General features: G+C 36.2%; 1 protein-coding gene across 1 annotated transcript in view; it reads right to left on the bottom strand.

Annotated features, from left to right (window-relative positions):
• AKT3 (v-akt murine thymoma viral oncogene homolog 3) overlaps window positions 1–14,068 on the bottom strand; it is a gene marked incomplete at its 3' end in the record, with an annotated part of 202,716 nt that overhangs the window by 178,280 nt on the left and 10,368 nt on the right. Inside the window, exon 2 of the mRNA XM_008572488.1 lies at window positions 3,349–3,506. Within this exon, the coding sequence (XP_008570710.1) occupies window positions 3,349–3,506 (158 nt within the window). The remainder of the gene's footprint in view (window positions 1–3,348; window positions 3,507–14,068) is intronic.

Genomic DNA, 14,068 nt, shown 5'->3' with positions numbered 1-14,068 from the left:
CAACACCAAGTCAAGGGTTAAGATTCCCTTACCGGTCATCTTTAAAAAAAAAAACAAAAAACAAACAAAAAACAAAAAAATTTACATACAACACACACATACAATCACTAAAATCCCCCTTCCCTGACCCTTACAGGAAAAACACTGAGAAATTCTTATTCGCTTTTTCTTTTTTCTACATTCCATGCACTAAATAGTAATCTTCTATTATGGTATTTCAGACAAGACAGAATTAATTAAACAGACTCTAGAACCACCCTGAACTTTTGAAAACATGTGGGGATTGAAGTAGCTTACATCTGTGTTAGAACTGTCACATCCACATCTATCTCAGTTAATTCTCACAACAATCTTGTGAGAGCAGACTTTAGAAATCAGTAAAGTAAAACTCCAAAAGGTTTAAGTGATTTGCCATCTCCCCCAGAAAACAAAGTAGGAAAAATAATATAAACATAATAAGCCAAGTCAAAAAATAAACAAAAAAAAAAACCTTCATAAAGCACTAAAATTTGAAAATGCTTTCCAAATTAATGATATGAGAATAACATGAAAGAAATTAAACTTCACAATGCAAATGGTTGCCCACTTTGGAAAACATTTTGGCAGTTTTTATAAAGTTAAACACATACTTCTTATAATGTTAAATATACACTTACCATATGACCCTGCGATCTCATTCCCAGGTTATTACCCAGGACAAATGAAAACATACCACATGAAGACGTACACTCAAATGTGCATAATAGCTTTACTCATAACAGCCAAAAACTAGAAACAGCTCAAATGTCCATTCACTGCTGAACAAATAAACAAATTGTGATTTATCCAGATCAAGGACTACTACCCAACAATAAAGAAGAACATACTAGAGATGTACCCAACAACATAGATGAACCTCAAAAATATTATGCTACATGGAAGAAACCAGACAAAAAAGACTATGTATTGCATGATTCCATTTATATGAAATTCTAGAAAAGCAAATTTACAGTAGCAGACAGCAGATTAGCAGTTGCCAGGTTGAGGGACGAGGACTAAACTGCAAAGAGGCACAAAGGAATTTTTGGGGGTGATGGAAATGTTCTATATCATGAACACAGTGTTTGTTCCACACTGTATACATTTGGCAAAACTCATCAACTTGTAGCTTAAAATTGTTTAATGTTATATGTGAATTATAACTCCATAAGGATGATTTTAAAACTCAACGATGCATAATCACAATTACCCAACTGACAACAGCTTTTCAGCAGAGGTATGAACTACAGACCTTCAAAGAATATTAAAATCAATATTTAAGAGGAAACTTTTAGCCAAAAAACAGATATACAGGAACTAAAAAGTCCTGAGAATGGAACAGTCCTCATCCTACTCAACTTGGCCATGTGGGTAAACAGCAGTTGCCTGGCAACTAGTCTAAATTCTACATTTCTAATNACTTGGCCATGTGGGTAAACAGCAGTTGCCTGGCAACTAGTCTAAATTCTACATTTCTAATGAACACATTGACTACATTAGCAGGTGATCTCACAGATGATAAACTAAGCTTTACACATTGAAGAGCTCTTCCTTTTTTAATAAAAAATAATAATTCATATAAGTTATGTATCTAAAATAGGAATAAACAAAAAATACTTAAAGTAGTTAACAAAAAGTAAAAATAGCAAATTAGACATAAACATGAACACAAAAAATCCTTGTCCTCATTTGGCCTTTTACTTTAGAACTTTACTTACCTAATTTATGGGACTGTTTAATCCGTGAGTTTGTGGGTGATTTCTTCCCCCTTTACAACTTTAAACCCTTCCCCTGCCACTATTTAAATAGGTTAATTGAATACTTTTATTTACATATTTACATGTCATTAAATGCATATAAGATAGAACTTTTCTAGATATTAAATGATTCTAAAGATATCTCTCTAGATTGTAGAACTGTGGATGTCATAGAAAACCACACTTTCTGGAACATACATGCACACAGCATAGCAGAAAGTCAAACCTAACTTCATAACTAGATTATAAACAATCAAAATCAAGAATTACAAAGAAATCCCTAAATCACAAGCAAATTCCTAACACACATACTAAATATTTCTCTCCTCCTAGACACAGCATGTCACAGTTTAACAGCATCAGAAAAAAGATCAACTTCCAAGACACACAGAAAAGCAAATTTACAGTAGCAGACAGCAGATTAGCAGTTGCCAGGTTGAGGGACGAGGACTAAACTGCAAAGAGGCACAAAGGAATTTTTGGGGGTGATGGAAATGTTCTATATCATGAACACAGTGTTTGTTCCACACTGTATACATTTGGCAAAACTCATCAACTTGTAGCTTAAAATTGTTTAATGTTATATGTGAATTATAACTCCATAAGGATGATTTTAAAACTCAACGATGCATAATCACAATTACCCAACTGACAACAGCTTTTCAGCAGAGGTATGAACTACAGACCTTCAAAGAATATTAAAATCAATATTTAAGAGGAAACTTTTAGCCAAAAAACAGATATACAGGAACTAAAAAGTCCTGAGAATGGAACAGTCCTCATCCTACTCAACTTGGCCATGTGGGTAAACAGCAGTTGCCTGGCAACTAGTCTAAATTCTACATTTCTAATGAACACATTGACTACATTAGCAGGTGATCTCACAGATGATAAACTAAGCTTTACACATTGAAGAGCTCTTCCTTTTTTAATAAAAAATAATAATTCATATAAGTTATGTATCTAAAATAGGAATAAACAAAAAATACTTAAAGTAGTTAACAAAAAGTAAAAATAGCAAATTAGACATAAACATGAACACAAAAAATCCTTGTCCTCATTTGGCCTTTTACTTTAGAACTTTACTTACCTAATTTATGGGACTGTTTAATCCGTGAGTTTGTGGGTGATTTCTTCCCCCTTTACAACTTTAAACCCTTCCCCTGCCACTATTTAAATAGGTTAATTGAATACTTTTATTTACATATTTACATGTCATTAAATGCATATAAGATAGAACTTTTCTAGATATTAAATGATTCTAAAGATATCTCTCTAGATTGTAGAACTGTGGATGTCATAGAAAACCACACTTTCTGGAACATATATGCACACAGCATAGCAGAAAGTCAAACCTAACTTCATAACTAGATTATAAACAATCAAAATCAAGAATTACAAAGAAATCCCTAAATCACAAGCAAATTCCTAACACACATACTAAATATTTCTCTCCTCCTAGACACAGCATGTCACAGTTTAACAGCATCAGAAAAAAGATCAACTTCCAAGACACACACAGTGTTGAGCACTCTCACTGACCACATGATTTTCGGTTTTGTTGAGCACTTACCCCTCTTCTGAACCCAACCTTCTTTCACAATGGTAACATCGCTCATGGTGCCTCCCCTCCGAGCCCCCAACTTGGAGAAATGGTACTTTGTGATATCAGCTTTAGGGTTTGGATTCTCTGCTGTTGCTGCCCTTCCCACTCTGTAGTGATGACTCAGCCTGGAAGGAAGTATTGAAGAAAGAATTTCTTTTTTTTTCCATTCTTGCAACTCACATAGCAATAACAAACAACCAATTCTTTGTAAATGTCTTCAACTGGCCTGACCTCACATAAAAGTCTAGCTCTTCAAACTGGGGAACTTATTTATTAAATAGTTCTATAATGAATACACTTCCCCGGTCTTGTGACAGATTTCAAATGCTAGTGAAACTTTTAACCTAAGAGGTTACAACAAAAAACGTCTTAAGAAAACCACTGTCGCATCTACGAGAGGGAAGATGAAAGTTAAGTGTCCTAAATCCCTGTAATTTCTGAAATAGTTATAGCAAAACAATTGTGACATTTTTAGTTGCTGTACTTTATTTAAAATACAATGTGCCAAGAAACCGACATTTATGTATTCTTACTCTGACTTGTTCCCAGAAATATTTTAGGTAGATTACAATAAATACATAATATAAAATCAATTATTTTTTAAAGTAGACAAAGAAAGTAAAACAATGGGAATATGAAAGAAAAATTACTGAGTAATCAAGATGTGCCAAGAACTGTTACAGACACTTACATCTCAGGTAATCTTCACAAACACCCGATGATGGTATTAGTACCTCCATTTCACAAATGGGGAAACTGAGGCTTACAGAGATTAAGCAGCCTGCCCAATTTCAACACAGCTAATAAATGATAGAACCAAGATCCGAACCCAGGCTGACTCCAAAGCCTGCATTCTTAATTCCAAACCTATACTGCCTTAAGATAAAAAGAAGCCAGAATAAAAGTCGACATATTTATGAAAGATGAACTATTCCGGAAGACAATGCAAAAAAGAAAACACAACAGGTTTCAATATTTACAATATCCATAATTTAAAAAAAAAAGAAAAAAAGTAAGATGCTCAAAAGGAGTACAACTCTTCCTGGGACAAAAATCAGAAACGTATCCCACGGGTCTTCACAAGACACCTTGCAGTCCTCAAAAACATACGTAGCAATGAGTTTTACAGGGCGATTTCGTATTGTCCCTCTCAACCTAAAAAGGAAAATGCCAACATAAAACTGAGTCAAAGTATTTCCACAGAAAGGGACTAAAAAACGTGGTATGAGTACACCAGTGTTATGTGGTCCAGGACAACAGGCATAAATTTTAAGGGCCGGCCCGTGGCTCACTCGGTAGAGTGCGGTGCTGATAACACCAAGGCCACGGGTTCGGATCCTATATAGGGATGGCCGGTTCGCTCACTGGCTGAGCGTGGTGCTGACAACACCAAGTCAAGGGTTAAGATCCCCTTACCAGTCATCTTTTGAAAAAAAAAAAAAAAAAAAACAGGCATAAATTTTAGATAGCTAAAAAAATGGAAAAATGGATGGACTACACAGCCATACTATTGTCTCAACTATTCTCTAAACAGTCCTACTCAGCAGCCTGACAAAAGGCTGTGTGGGGCTGTGTATACAACAAGCCCACCTCCTCATGTGCCATGGGGCCAAGGGTAATAACTACAGGGTAAGCCAAGACGCCTTTAAATCATCATCATTGGATCTGCTACCGTTCAGAATCAAAAGGGTATATCAGAATCTGGGTGTACATTCCCAAAATATGTTTGTTTGATAGAATACTAAACTAGAGAAATTCTGGGAAAAAATAAGATAATGAAAAACAAAAAAGAAAAAGATTCTTTGGTCAAATAAGTTTAAGAAATTCTACAAACCATGTCCTTCTCTTGAAACATCACCATTAGCACACTTAAGGTTCTAAAATAAGGAAATTTGTATAACCTTATTTATCTCAGCAAAGCTCAAACTTATTACTGCCATAGGAAATGGCCACATAACTCAAGATAAGACCCATTTCATCATTAAAAACAGCCCCCTCCCAAAAAAAGAATTCAGTAAAGAATCCAAACATCATTTTAATGTGACTGATACGTGAAGAACCCAACATCGTCAACTGGCTACCTAATACAGATCTAGATAATTTAAAAAGCTAACTCCTTACACTACATAAAGAATTATGAGTTAAATACTGAGCAACACTGGTGCAAAACGACGACTTCGTAAGAGCTGCAGGGTAGCCCTTCTCTTTGGTAGTACTTGTAGCAAGGGACCCCACATCTATTAAGATCATTCTTGGTTTCTGACTATATATACTCTGGGTAAAAGTGAATTCATACCTTACTATTCTTTGGAGTGGAAATGAAAGACAGATCAAGGTAATAACAACTAGTAATAACAAAAAATGCACATCCAATAAACATGTATAAAATACACACTTTTCTAGTAAAGTAATTTGCACTGTAATGTCCTTATAAAGAACACTAGAAAAACAAAAGTATTTTCAATATTGATTCTGTTTTTTTAAAGTGGACATCTTCTTATCAGACTCCTAAAGCTGAAAGGACCTGCATTTTACAGTTGCAGAAACAGGCCAGAGATGAGTGACTTGCCTAAGATCACACAGCCACTATACGGCAGATCCAAGACCAGACAACCAGGCACATGCTCTTTCCGCTCGCACTGCCTCTTCAGTACAGAATACACTGAAATATCCAGTTTTCTAAAAACTAAATTTTTCAGATAGAAACTTACCAATTTTACATATTTAAGATTAAAATGTATGTTAAATCAATAGGACAAAATTTGTAATCTCGTCAGGGCCAGTGAACCCAAGGATCATAGAAGTGGCTTTATCACTTTGAATCTTAAACTGTTAACAAATTCTACTCATAATTTTCAGCTTTAAAAATTGCTCCTGCATTTCTATTGGCTAAAACGTTACAATCTAGATCTATGATCAAAACATTAGAAATAAATGCTGCCTTCTGTGTATAAAAACAATGCTACTGACTCGTAAACAGTAAACCATGTTCTTTGATTTAATTTTCCTACAGTGATGACGCTCTTGGCACCAAGTCATCTATACTCAGTTTTCCATGTTACTAAAAACACTAATCTCCCAAGATGAGCTAGAACTTTGTCATCTGTTTCCTAGGGTAGAGCAAACTTTATCTCCTACAATCCTAACTTCTCTAGAAATGTGTTCTATCCAGTGAGCTATAGCAGATAAAATTTTTTCTTTTAAGCCTACTGCACTAAAACATTTCATTGCTGGATAATCTATTTTTTCCCATTCTTATAAAAAGTTCACACAAAATTCTTGGCAGATTCAATTTAGAATTTACATAAAGTGGTAACACTAAAGGTATCTTCATTCAGAACTGACTACTTGAGAATTTGATGATAATAATTGCATTTGAATGTCATTTTACAATTTACAAAACATTTCACATCTCGTGCTTATTCAATCACATTATAATTTAGTAAAGTAATTTGACAGTGCCTGGCCACTTATAAGATGCTCAAATATGGAATAAATGAACAAGTGGATGAATAAAGGAACAAAGATGCAGCTTTAGATAAGTAATGAAGAATAGGCTAAGCAAACAACTACTGGAAGACAACAGAGAGAACGGTATTAAGTCATCTTAAAAACAAAACTGAATTTAATCATTATGAAGCACCTATACATAAATAATTAAAATTATAATAAATACTCTTCCCTATTTATTAAAGCACATTTCCTATAGACCTCCATTAATTGCAAGAATAGAACACATTAAAATTATCATTTTTTTCTTGACATTTTTTGGCAGTTGTTGTTGAGATCAAGTTTCAACTCCAAACAGAACAAGAATCAATACTACCCAAAAAGTATCCATTATGGGAATAAAAAAATAAGAAAGAATGGCGTATTTTCCTAATAATACTGTTAATAATTTTTTAAGGATATTTGTTTACTTATGGCAACCAACCATTCAATTCTAAGCAATAACTAAACATCTTCAATTATCTTTTTAAAACGTTCACTCAAAATAATGTACAATAAAATATATTTATTCAGTTAATAAATATATAACTATGTCTACTTTGCGACAACAATATTGAATTACAGGGATATAAGCAAGACAAAGATTTTTAAAAATCTTTTCCAAACCTATAATACAATGTTATCAAAGAGCTTTCACATGATCACCTCATTTTACACTAAAAACAAGTCTGCGCAGTGGCGACTGCATCCATGATTTTGATCCGAAGAAAACTGTGACCAACCAATAGTGATGACATTACTTCCCCACAGTTACCATAACAAGTTACTGACAGGTAACAAGAGTGATTACCTGCAATTCAGGTCTTCTATCAGTTTGGTATACTTTCTACCAAGAAACACTACATGAACTCTCAAAAACATGTAACATGTGCAAACAGTTCTGAACATTTTTTCTGTCAAATTATTTTTCACAAGTCCACTAAAGCAAAATATTTTAAATAAATGAAAATATAACTAAGGTATCACAAATTAAATTATAACAGAAGACAAAAAGTATGTTGACATAAAGTTAAAAGGCACCCAGCAATTCTTTTTACAAATCAAGAACAAAACTCAAAATTATTAAATTTCCTATATGTTAATTTCTAAGGTAAAAGCCAGAATAAGGGTTGGTTGGTTAGCTCAATTGGTTAGAGTGTGATGATAACACCACCAAGGTCCTGGTTCGATCCCTGTACCAACCAGCTGCCAAAAAATAATAATAATAATAAAAGCCAGAATACGACTCAATAACACAACTTTCTGTAAACTACAGATAAACTCTGGCTATAATTAATACATTTTTTAATATACTTTATATATGCTAGCCAAACTGAATTAATAAAGGACACTAATGTTCAAACACAAATGAAGGTCAAGGGTAACCACAATATAATTCTGTGGCATTTTCTGATTTCAAGGAGTAGATGAAACAAATATATGCCATCATAAATGCATAGGACTATATCACTTTTAAAAGGACTTGAGGGAGAGGAAACATACTGAAGTGAAAAGGAAATTCAAGGCAATTTGCTCCGTACTTCAAATAATTCTAAGGCAGTCTATACCTTTTAAGAGTTGTTATCCTGTTAAAAAAACATAGGGCAGTGAGCCACATTAACTATATATTTTGGATACCTTTCTTCCCTTCTGAGTATAATAACACACTTTCTGGGATTCTCTTAAAGCCCTCTCTATAGATATCTTCAAATTTTAGACTATGGCAAAATACCGAAATAAGCTCAGGCGAAATTCTTAACTTCAGACAAAATATCAGGTCTTCCAAACTGCAAATTCTTAAAAATTAACTTCGTAAATTTTAAAATTTATCTACAAAAACGTAAAGCATTCCCCTCTTTTCTCTACCCATTTAGGACATTTGAGTGCCATTTCAACCAACATATCCACTAATAAAAATAAAAAAGTAGCTTGTTCTAGGTGATATATTTAATATTCTAATTTGAAACAATTAGGAAAAAGCTTATTAGATTTCTCTGCTTCACCTACACCACTGAACAGGCTATTGACAATTACTCCCTCCATTTTTCATGTAAAGTATGGCTTGTGTCTATGTAAAGGCACCTATAACAACACGGACAGGTAGAGGATCACTATTAAAAAAAATTCTGGTTGCACAATTGGCCATATTTTTCCAATACACATGTAAAATCCTTCTAAAATCTGCCTTGAGGACCTTCTTAATTATAAAATGAAAAAAAATCCATAATACACACAAAATACAAGTTGACATATGGTCCATTAAACACCAATAGATAGCTTGACAGACTTTACCCCAGCCCATACCAGTAGGTATGGGATGCTATAATAAAGTTCATCATAATGGTGCATTACAAAGAGTGCTGGACAGACCAAGAACCTTGGTTTCTTGTTCCCAACTCTGTCACCCACAAAAGTGATCCTGTATAAGGGCACTTTTAATTCTCTGTGCCTCAGTTTCCTTACCTATAAAAATAAAAGTATAGCATTAGATGAAGCTTAAATAGTTCCGTAGCTCTTCTACAGCTAATATTTATGATTCCTCAAGTTAAAATCTACTGAGTATCTACTTTATATATAGAAGGGGGCTGGCCAGTGGCTCCATTGTTTAGAGCATGGTGCTGATAACACCAAGGTCCAGAGTTCAATCCCTGTACCAGCCAGCTACCCCCCCCCCACCAAAAAAAGAAACTGCTAATTCTACATCTGAATCAAAGAAAGTACAAGCAGAGTCTGGAATATCTTAGTTTCCATGCTTTCTAGAATGATATTAAAGACTACAAATAAGGATAAAGTAAAAAGATCTCAGGAGCCAATAAGAATAAGCTTCCACTGGTCAAAGATTAAGACAGGATAAACATCAATAAATAACAACACTTTTGGGGCCGGCCCGGTAGCACACTGGATAGTGCGCCGCTTGGGAAGCGCGGCGGCGCTCCCGCCCGAGGGTTCGGATCCCACATACAGACCGGTTCCCGCTCACTGGCTGAGCGAGGCGCGGGGGCAACGCTGAGGGTTGCGATCCCGTTGCCGGTCCCCGGTCCGGTACGGGGGCAACACTGAGGGTTGCGATCCGTTGCCGGACACGGAAAAAGACAAAAAACATAGTGCCTGTCCTTAAAAGTTTTACAGTTGGGAAAATAGAACATTCAACAGCAATTTAACTCAGACAAAATTTGGGGTAAAGTCTGTTATTGGCAAAACACTTCTTCCTTCCCCTTCCATTCCCTAGCTTTCTTACGTAATACAGGGGAGAAAAATTCTCATTTGAAAATCTTCCAATGTTTTCTTCTAACAAATCTTTTTACTTCCCCCCCAACACTAACAAAATACAGCCATTTAGAAATGTGAAATATCTGCAGTTGGCAATAAATAAATATAGAATACTGAAAAGAAACACAACTAAAAACACACTTACAGGTCAGGATGCATGTTTTAGTTTATTTACCAACTAGTATCTGAAGATCACCTAGCTGAGAAAATGAGTTTACATCTAATTTGATGAAAGACTTTGATGCTACAATATAGAATATGAACATTTGAGGCATTTAATTTAGCATTTGAAACAAATGAAAAGGAATGTTAATGGATTAGTCAATATACTTTTTTTTACTATATTGATTCTGTGGAAATTATTACACTACATTATGCAAACTTAGCATTGTCACTGTGAACTTTGATAACAGGTACAACAAGTCAGGGAAAACTAAAAATGTTTCAGAATTAGTAAAGTTAAAATGAAACAGATTTTTCCAATTCCACAATAAGTGTTTTTCTCATGTGAAAATCACTTTCCCTAAAGTGGGGCAGGGGTTGTTGCGAAGATTAAATGAATTAATACACGTGAAGCATTTATAACAGTGCCTGGCATATGGCAAGTACTCACCGAGCACTGGCCAGCATTGCCTCTAAACTGAATCTAGCCCTATCACATTTAAAACACCATAACCATGATTTGTAAATATCAGATGATTCAGGCCTAACTTTCCAGAAAAGTATATGATCTGTGAAAACAGGATTGAGAATATTGATGCACATGCTGAAACCTGGAGTTAAGAACGAAGCAATTTTAAATTATTTAAATACTTTACTGGAAATCTACAAAAATTATATGCATTAGCAATCTATATTAACTTAAAAATTCAAGTCAAATTACAGGACTGATTTGGTTAAAACAAAATGAAAATGGTTTTTCTGTCCTTGCACTTTGTTGTTCAAATCTAAAATGGTTTTGAATTACTTTATTTTTAACACTTCAAATTTAATCATATTATAAAGACAAGATCCTATCAAATCACAAGTTTAAAATCCAATTAACGCGTTAACAGCAATTGCCTTATCTTCCCAAAGACTAACAGCTGAACTAAAAATTAACAAAAGAAGGTGTAGCTATCTTTTCTCAAAAATATGCAAAGTTTAAGTAAACCCTAAACTTCCACAAAATCAATTTGTAAGAGGTTCCACATTTAAAAAAAAAAATCCAAATAGTTGGACATTTCCACTGAATTTTTGTAAGAAAATTTTTTTTATATTTTTATATCATAAGCTAAAGTTTAAAAAATCCTAGGTCCCTACCTTGCACAAGGTTCTATGCTAAGTACATTTGTCCCATGAAAAGTTTAACCAACACGTGTTTATTTAGACTAGCAGTGACTCTGAAAACAAACTGTCTAATGATAGTGATCTTCTGAATGGAATGTAAATATTAAAAGTTTAGTCTAACCAGCCCCTAGCACACAGTTCACACTCTAATGTTTGTTAAAATAAAACCTTATTTAAAATATTGCACATCAATAAAATTGCATAAACAAAAGAGTTCAAAGCAGAACCTTTAAATACTTTGACATAGACAACTTAAACTAAGAGTCAATGTCCAGATTATCAAACTAATTTCAAGTTGGAAATCAATTCACTAAGTAATCATTACAGAAAGGCTAAGTGCAGGGGACAAAATGAATACAAATAATATTTTCAGAAAATTTTTGGTAAAATTACTTTAGACCAGACATTTTTAAAATACTGTAAGAAAATATAGAGTACAAACTGAAAACTAAAATGCTACATTTACCTAAATTCCAGTGTCGTCTCATTCATGTGATATATGTTCTCCCTCACTTTAAAATTAGAAGCTCAAGCCAAAGATACTGGGGTCAACCTCAGTTAGGAAAACAAAAAGCAGATCTTCAAATATAATCTCCTTGGTAAACTTTCAAAGTCAAGATTATGCATTGCCAAAAAGGAAAAAAAAGTATAGTCCTGATACATATCTTGCATATAATCATGTATTCAATCATATACCTTGGGAAACTAGTAATTTGCTAATAAATCGATATTTTAATTAAAAATATTTTTATGTTTTAGACCTCCTGGAATATTTGTATTCATTAAGACATTTTGCAAATGTTACTCAAGTTCTGAAGACTAGCAGTATCGTTTCCTAAACAATCTTTACTGGACTCTTCCACCTTTCGCTTTCCCAATAACAGTATTTCGTAGGTGAATATATAACTTAACGTAATGAGATTCTACCAAAAACAGAACCCAGTGGTTGGTGATTTACAGTTCTAATTAGAGATATAACATGACCATGCTTCACCAAATATGTAACACGTGTCTAAACTGATGATTTGAGTCAACTGGCAATGTATTAACCGCAAAAAGTCATTATTTTACATCTGTTAGCTTCAAGATGAACTAAAAACAAAGTGTGAACACTTTATTAGTACTAGAAATCAATCAATGTAAATACATAGGTTTCACTGTCGGATTTCTATTTGTTAACTTTACCAATTACAACCTACTGGGCTCTCAACCCAAATACCACACTGGTGAAATGAGTTGGTTTTATTTTCATAACATTATTTTGAGGGAAGAAATGTAAGCATCCTAGCATTGACTTATGGGTAAGCATCTCCTCTGCTTTCAGAAGATTAACAACCAACATATACCGGTATTGGAGAAACCTGGCCCCACCAAGATTCAGTATCTCCAGCCTAAGTGTGGATTCCCGGGAAACCCCATGCAAAGGGTGACCCCACCTAGGAGGCAGGGTGAACACAGCAACCCTGTAGACTACAACTTTGGGCTCCGAAGGGCCCCAGCAGCATCATGGCTGTTGCAGACCGATGCGCAAGAGGAGGAGGAGGTGGACGAGGAAGAGGCTGGTTTGTTTACTTGCAGCCAGAGCAGCCGCCGCCGCCAGCAGCAGCGACAGCATCACTGGATCAGCCAAACCCAGCATCTTCCGCACGTTTCTATTCTTAGCACACAACTCCCAAGCGGAACAAAATCCCACTATTAAAAACACAGACGAGCACGTTACCCACCTCCCACACACTCCTCCACCCCCCCACCCCCCNCAGCAGAGATGACACAGAAACAGAGTGGAAGGCGCCGGACCGGCCCAACTCTACGAGCTCTGTGAGTCACCCCCAGCCCAGGAACACTTGCGGGGCAAAGCCCGACTGCTCCCTGCCCGCCTGGCTCCTGCCTACCACCCCAGGCCAGGTGCCCGCAACAGAGCTGCCTACATTTTCTTGGGTGGGGGCGGAGACGTCCGGCTTACCGCAGGCAGGCCAGCCATCTCTGCTTGGCACAGATCCTCACTGAGACGTGCCATTTGCTTACCTCAACGCGGGGCACCCCGGGGCCTGTGGACCGGCCTACAGTCCCACTCTCCCCGCAGCTCTCTGACGGGGCTGGTAGCGTGGGGAGCCCCCGGCCAGTGTTGGGAGGGCAGGGAAGAGGAGCCCGCCCAGATCGTCTCTCCACCACACCCTGGGCGTCGGCTCCAGGTAAACTCCCTTTTTCCGGGAGGTCGATACCATCTCTGTGGGCCTCAATTTGGAAGAACCCCTAACTGAGTTCTGGTTGGGAGAGGGGAGCCCGGAGTGCTCTGGAGCTACATTGAAACTACCGGAGAGCTCTCACGGAGGGCCAACCCTTGCTGGGGGGAGTCAAAGAGGAACTGTGTGCTGAGGGACTCTCCCACGAGGAGTTCACACCCGGCAGTTGGAGAGACTGAACACCTTCTTGGCAGGGGGGGGCAGGGCACAGCTTTGATGTCTCAGATGGAAGACAAGGTTTGTAGAAGACACGCCTCAGCCCTGTTCTGAGCACACAGAGGGGGAGGGTCCGGCAAAAGGAGGCAGAGTCTCGGAAAAAAAAATAAATAACAATAAATACACCCCTTGCGGGAACA

Source organism: Galeopterus variegatus, unplaced genomic scaffold (genome assembly GCF_000696425.1).
Source record: "Galeopterus variegatus unplaced genomic scaffold, G_variegatus-3.0.2 Scaffold792, whole genome shotgun sequence".
Taxonomy (NCBI): Eukaryota; Metazoa; Chordata; class Mammalia; order Dermoptera; family Cynocephalidae; genus Galeopterus; species Galeopterus variegatus.
Note: the sequence above shows the minus strand (reverse complement) of the source record. Positions and strands in the feature narration are given on the sequence as shown.